Source organism: Pseudozyma flocculosa, assembly GCF_000417875.1.
Source record: "Pseudozyma flocculosa PF-1 unplaced genomic scaffold scaffold00003, whole genome shotgun sequence".
Lineage (NCBI taxonomy): Eukaryota > Fungi > Basidiomycota > Ustilaginomycetes > Ustilaginales > Ustilaginaceae > Pseudozyma > Pseudozyma flocculosa.
In genome coordinates, this window is record NW_006920871.1 from 204,552 (window position 1) to 210,551 (window position 6,000).

At 64.8% G+C, this 6,000-nt stretch overlaps 5 protein-coding genes across 5 annotated transcripts in view; 2 read left to right on the plus strand and 3 right to left on the minus strand.

The window, feature by feature from the left end:
• Positions 1-8: 8 nt before the first annotated feature.
• Positions 9-922, plus strand: PFL1_01196 (uncharacterized protein; the record flags this gene model as incomplete). Its single annotated transcript, XM_007878699.1, has 2 exons — positions 9-712; positions 850-922. 2 exons carry the CDS (start codon positions 9-11, stop codon positions 920-922), a joined length of 777 nt encoding a protein of 258 aa, XP_007876890.1.
• A 92-nt stretch (positions 923-1,014) lies between these two features.
• On the minus strand, positions 1,015-1,801 carry PFL1_01197 (uncharacterized protein; the record flags this gene model as incomplete). The annotated part of the gene is made up of 5 exons (XM_007878700.1): positions 1,015-1,053; positions 1,132-1,149; positions 1,244-1,380; positions 1,533-1,660; positions 1,776-1,801. The coding sequence occupies 5 exons, from the start codon at positions 1,799-1,801 to the stop codon at positions 1,015-1,017; spliced, it is 348 nt and encodes a 115-aa protein (XP_007876891.1).
• A 711-nt stretch (positions 1,802-2,512) lies between these two features.
• PFL1_01198 (uncharacterized protein) lies at positions 2,513-3,943 on the plus strand (the record flags this gene model as incomplete). The annotated part of the gene is made up of 3 exons (XM_007878701.1): positions 2,513-2,977; positions 3,139-3,680; positions 3,841-3,943. The coding sequence occupies 3 exons, from the start codon at positions 2,513-2,515 to the stop codon at positions 3,941-3,943; spliced, it is 1,110 nt and encodes a 369-aa protein (XP_007876892.1).
• Positions 3,944-4,221: 278 nt separating this feature from the next.
• On the minus strand, positions 4,222-5,129 carry PFL1_01199 (uncharacterized protein; the record flags this gene model as incomplete). The annotated part of the gene is made up of 3 exons (XM_007878702.1): positions 4,222-4,773; positions 4,861-4,929; positions 5,061-5,129. The coding sequence occupies 3 exons, from the start codon at positions 5,127-5,129 to the stop codon at positions 4,222-4,224; spliced, it is 690 nt and encodes a 229-aa protein (XP_007876893.1).
• Positions 5,130-5,728: 599 nt separating this feature from the next.
• The window catches only part of PFL1_01200 (uncharacterized protein), a gene marked incomplete at both ends in the record, with an annotated part of 5,058 nt that continues 4,786 nt past the window's right edge, over positions 5,729-6,000 (minus strand). The window contains one exon of the mRNA XM_007878703.1: positions 5,729-5,773. Within this exon, the coding sequence (XP_007876894.1) occupies positions 5,729-5,773 (45 nt within the window). The remainder of the gene's footprint in view (positions 5,774-6,000) is intronic.

A 6,000-nucleotide genomic window follows, 5' to 3' on the forward strand; every position in this document is an offset into this window, starting at 1 on the left:
CCGCGACCATGGACGCCCAAGCCAGCCACAGCGGCGACACCAAGCCCCTCGTCGCCATCACCTCGCACAACCAGTACAAGACCGACGGGCTCGCCGAGGCCGACCTGGCCCCGTCACCCATGGAGCAGTTTGACCGTTGGTTCAAGTACGCCGTCGAAAAGCAGGTCGCCGAGCCCGAGGCCATGACGCTCTGCACCACCGCCCTGCCCACGCCCACCTCGGCCGGCGCCGACGCCTTCCCGCGCCCCTCGTCGCGCGTCGTGTTGCTCAAGCAGATCGACTCGCAGGGCTTCCTCTTCTTCACCAACTACGACTCGCGCAAGGGCCGAGAGCTCGCGGCCAACCCCTTCTGCTCCCTCACCTTCTTCTGGCAGCCCCTCTCGCGCTCCGTGCGCGTGTGCGGCAAGGCGGTCCGCCTGACAAAGGACGAGTCCAAGCGCTACTTTGACTCGAGGCCCATCGGCTCGCGCGTCGGCGCATGGGCCTCGCCCCAGTCGTCCGAGATCCAGAGCCGGGACCAGCTGGAAAAGATGGTCAGGGACAAGGAAAAGGAGCTCGGCGTGCCCGGCGCCGCCCGCCTGACCGAGAGCGAAAACTGGCAGGGCGACGACAAGGACGTGCCCCTACCGGAGCACTGGGGCGGCTTCCGCGTCATCCCCGACGAGATCGAGTTCTGGGCCGGCCGGCCCAACCGCCTCCACGACAGGTTCAGGTGAGTGGCAGTCCAGAGCAGGCGTGAGGGCAGCACGCCAGTCGCCGTGGTCGATCCGAGCATGCCGGCGGGCCAGGACACATTGCTGACTCGGTCGTCCTCGTCGACCTCGTCCCTTGCCCCGCCCGCCTCTGCAGGTACACGCGGGACATCAACTCCAAGGTGGCGGCGTACGACGACAAGTGGGACGTTAGCCGCCTGGCGCCGTGATGCGTCCATGTACCCGTAGCGAGGCCGTCGTCGACGAGATCGGTATATAAGTGTGGCATTGCACGGAAAGAGCAGGATTGCCTTGACTGCCTCTAGGAAGAAGGAGCGACCTTGCCGACGATGTTGTATCGCTGCAGGGACGATGCGGGGGAAGGGGGGGAGGTCAGCAGAGATGCAGCGTCAGAGGCACGGCGGAAGAGCATGCTCACCTTGGTATAGTAGGCGTGCTGTTTGGACGCGAGAGCGACGACGGGAGTGGCGAGGTCAGCATACGAGGTCCGGACGATAGCACAGCGGACGGGGGAGAGTACGGCGACGCACCCAGTCGTCGAGGACCTTCATCTGCTTGTCGTCGAGTGTCGAGTAGTCTGCGACGGCGTTTTCGGGCTTGAGGTCGGACATGCCGAGGCCGCGCGAGCCGTCCTTTCCGGCAAAGACCGAGTAGCCCTTTCCCGGGCCTGCAGAGACAATGGCGATACGTCGGAAGGAGGGGGGATCAGCAGTCAGGGCACGTCAGTCTCGTTGGCGGTGACGAGGGCCAGCGGTATGGCATGGCATGGGATTGGCATGACGTGGGAGGGGTGCAAGGGGCGTGGCGGTCGAGACGCACTATACATTTCCCGCCTGGGCGAGACGTCAAAGACGGTACCCTTGACGGCGACGTAGACGGGCTTGCTGGGATCGGTTCCGTCGTACTGCTTGAGCTCCTCGACGGTGATGGGGTCGTCCTTGGGAGGCCTGAGGCGATGCCAGGGGTGCGAGGTCCCACCTCACGTCAGCGACCGACGGCATCGGTGCTCGGGCTGGCATTCCACGCGACCGTGTGTGTGTGTGTGTGTGTGCGGCGACTCACTGAGTGGGCTTGGTGGATGGCTCCATGTTGCTTGTTTGTCTTTGGTACGAGGACTGGTGAGTGCGAGTGGCGAGGTTGGTGGTGGTGTTGGTGGTGGTGGTGGTGGCGTGGGGTAAGGTGACGGCGACCTCGGCTCAGGAAGCCCAGCCAGCCGGTGGCCCAGCCAAGCCCGACGCAGGCCCAGCCCCGCTGAGGCCGTGGCCAGCCACGCTTGCGTGACAGAAATGTGGAGAAGCCTAGCCCAGGCTGGGCGGGGCCCGCCCGGGCTCGCGCTCGGACCCTGTCCTGTCCGGCTCAGCGCTGAAAGCTGCTGCTGCTGATTTTCGGGTCCGACGTTCAGACCCGCCCAGCCCCTTCCGAGTCCTAGCGGGGGTGCGGGCGCAGCGGGACGATGTCACGCGGCAGAGGCCGAAAATTTTGGAAGGCGGCGGCGGACCAGGACCAGACCAGGCCAGGCCACCCTGCGCTGCTCGCCAGCGTGATCGAAGCCGGCCAGCGGCGTCGGCGGCATCGTCGATACCGGGCACGATGATGATCACCACCACCATCATTCTTGGTCACCGCCTCACGCACACAACAACGCCACCAACTCAGAACCGTCAGGCGCGCGCGACAACACCATAGCGACACCGCCTCGCCGACTAGCCTCGCCACCTGCATCACCGCAGCCCTACCGCCGGCCCGGATCGCCGACTCGCCTCGCCAAAACCCCCTCCCCCCCTTTCGAATAGCCCAAGATGTCGACGACGGTGCAAAAGATCAAGGAGATTGAGGATGAGATGGCCAAGACGCAGAAGAACAAGGCCACGGCCTACCACCTGGGCCAGCTGCGCGCCAAGCTGGCCAAGCTCAAGCGCGAGCTCATCACGCCCAGCGGCGGCGGCGGCGGCGGCGCGGGCGTCGGCTTCGACGTGGCAAAGACGGGTATCGCCAGCGTCGGCTTCGTCGGCTTCCCCTCGGTCGGAAAGAGCACCCTAATGTCCGGCCTGACGGGCACCACGTCCGAGGCGGCCGCCTATGAGTTTACCACCCTCACCTCGGTGCCCGGCACCATGAAGGTCCACGGCGCCCCCATCCAGATCATCGACCTGCCCGGTATCATTGAAGGCGCAAAGGACGGCAAGGGCCGCGGCAGGCAGGTCATCGCCGTCGCGAGGACGTGCAACCTCATCTTTATCGTGCTCGACGTCGGAAAGCCATTGGTGAGTCGCCGGCGCGCGCTTTGCAACTAGCGCAACGGAGATGAGGCGTGGCAGGGCGCAGCGAGGCTCATCTCGGACCTCTCCAACTGCGGCGTTGCTGACTCTGCCCCACGCTGCGCATACGCTGTCCCCGTACCGTTCCCCCGCTCTTGACCCTGCAGAAAGACAAGGCGATCATCGAAAACGAGCTCGAGGGCTTCGGCATCCGGCTCAACAAGCAGCCGCCCAACATCATCGTGCGGAGAAAGGACAAGGGCGGCATCTCGATCACCAACACGGTGCCGCTCACCAAGCTCGACAACGACGAGATCAAGGCGGTGCTGTCCGAGTACCGCATCTCCAACGCCGACGTCGCCTTTCGCCAGGACGCCACCGTCGAGGAGCTCATCGACGTCATCGAGGGCAACCGCATCTACGTGCCGTGCATCTACGTGCTCAACAAGATCGACTCGATCTCGATCGAGGAGCTCGACCTGCTCTACAAGATCCCCAACTCGGTCCCCATCTCGTCGCAGCACTGGTGGAACGTCGACGACGAGCTCGTAGAGAAGATGTGGGAGATGCTCAACCTCGTCCGCGTCTACACCAAGCCGCGCGGCATGGTGCCCGACTACAGCTCCCCCGTCGTCCTCAAGCGCGGCAAGAGCACCGTCGAAGACTTTTGCAACGCCATCCACAAGGAGATTATCAAGCAGTTCAAGTAGTGAGTGGGCACGTCACATGGCCGTCGCAGCTCAGCTCGGCTCAGCCTGGCCTGGCCTGGGCTGGTTTCGTCGGTGGAGTACGCTTGCTGACACTCGGCCGCACTCGATCCATGGTCTTGTTCTTCTCCCCCGTTCAATCTCGCCCCCAACCCTGTTCAGCGCGATGGTGTGGGGCAAGTCGGCAAAGCACCCACGAGGCCAGCGGGTCGGCGCGGACCACATCCTCGACGACGAAGACTGCGTCACCATCTTCAAGCGCTAGCCGTGCGTCCGTCGCGCGGGCCGGCCATGCGTAGAGAGCCGTGGCGGCCAGGCGGGAACGAAGTCGCCTTTTCAAGCGCTGAAGGGCGATTCTCCCCGTGCCTGCGCCGGCTCTGGTCGGCCTGATGGAATTCAAGCTGCCGTATTCATTCGTTGTCGCGTCTGGTCTGGTCGTCGGCAGGGTCCGGCTTCCGTGTGTGTGCGTGGAGATAGCGAGGGAGTCGGGAGCGGGAGGGGGAGGCGAGGCCGTCGTGCTCTGATAGAGTCGCGGCCGCGCGCTCACTGACCCTGTCCAAACGAGCTGGCGCCGGCCTCGGTGCCCTTGACTTTTTGGTGGTCCTTGAGGCTGGGGGCGGCCTCGTAGATGATGTTGGTGGGGCCTTCCCTCCTCATCTGCCGGTGCTCGCCCTTGAAGCCGACAAAGTAGATGCGCGAGGTATCGCCGCCGACGCTCGAGGGGACAAAGAGCGAGATGCTCCTGACGTCGGGGAACTTGGCGGGCTTGAGCGGGATCTCGACGGGGTCCCGCGTGACGGGGATCGAGGTGAGCTTCTGCGCCGGCCGGCCCTGTCCGCCCGCCGCCGCCGTGGCCGTGTCGGGGAGGGCCGAGAGTTCGTTAGCGGCGTCAAAGTCGAGGTCGTCGCGGTTGACGTAGAGGTGGATCTCGGAGGGCGTCTGGTCCGCCGGTCCCGTCTTGAGCATCATGGAGCGCAGCTTGACGGATCCCGTAAAGGGGATGTAGAGGATGAGCTGGTCGTCGGCCGACGACTCGAGGTACTCGTCCTCCGAGGCTCGCTGGTCGTAGGGCTTGAGCACCTTGACGCCCGAACCCTGCAAGTCGGTGGCGGGCGGTAGGGTGCAGTCGGCGGGGATCAGCATGGGCTGTGATCGGCAAGTACGAGCAGAGATGGGACTTACGGGTGTCTCTTCGTTGAGCGCGATGACGCCGTCGCGGTTGATGCAGCTGTAGAGCAGGTCTTGCTGGCCCTGTCAGTCGGCCAAGGTCCGAGACCGAGGACGGCAGGCGGCAGCGTGAGCATGATGTCCTGAGGCTACCACAGATGGCCCTCGCCAGTCTAGCCTGCAGACAATGCCAGCCGCGACGGATGCCCACTCACCTCGCCCGGCTTGACATGGTCATCGTCGTCGTGGGCGTGTCCGCACGATCCGTCGTGGCAGTGCGACATGATTGATGCCGGCCGTATGCTGTGAGTGCCGTTGAGAGGAGTGGGTCGCGGCTACGATGGCCGAGTTGGAGCAGATTGCAGTGCCAGAAGAGAGGCTGTTGCGGCTCTGACGCTCCCTGATGGTGTCGGTGGCGGTGGTGGCCAAGTGGCAAGCTGCTGAGGCTGCGTGCGGGTTTGGGTGTTGCTCTTGCTTCGCCCGCTCCGACGCCCGCCTGCAGAAAGGGGGGAAAAGGCAAACGAGGGCTGTGGAGGCGCTCGGCCCCGTCCTCGTCCGCCGCTTCACTCTCTCGCGCTCGGCCTAAGAAGCGAAACAGAGACCAGCGCGATTCCGGCATCCTGTCGTTCCTCTGCCGCGCCTTTGCTTCGAGGAGCCAGACGCAGCAGGCGCAAGGCATCGAGGCCAGTGAAGATCGAGGAACAGCAAGCGGGCTTCTAGATTCGCGTCTTGTATTCACATGGCAAGCAGATGATGGGTAGAGGAAGCGACAGGGGGAGGCAGGGGTGACAGGCAGGCAGTGAGACGAAAAGGAGGGAGATGGGCAACGGCCGAGGCAGAGCACCGACAGCCACATCTCGGCCGGCCCTGCCGCCGCTCCAGGTCACCTATCGTCGCCGCCGGACGATGATATCGAGGCGCAGAGGGCCTTTTCGCAGAGTGTCCAGCCGACGACCGCAGCAGCAGGAGCAGCACCATGATTTTGAAGGAAAGGGAAGAAGGGGGCCGGGTTTGATACCGAGCAGCAACAGTCTAAGAGGAGTCCATGCACGCGGAAGCGGATCGGGGGCGCGCGTGCGCCGCTGTCGAGGCACGCTCGCTCTACGACGTGCTGCTGCCTCTCCGCGAGTGGTCGACCGACGACGCCGCCGAGCT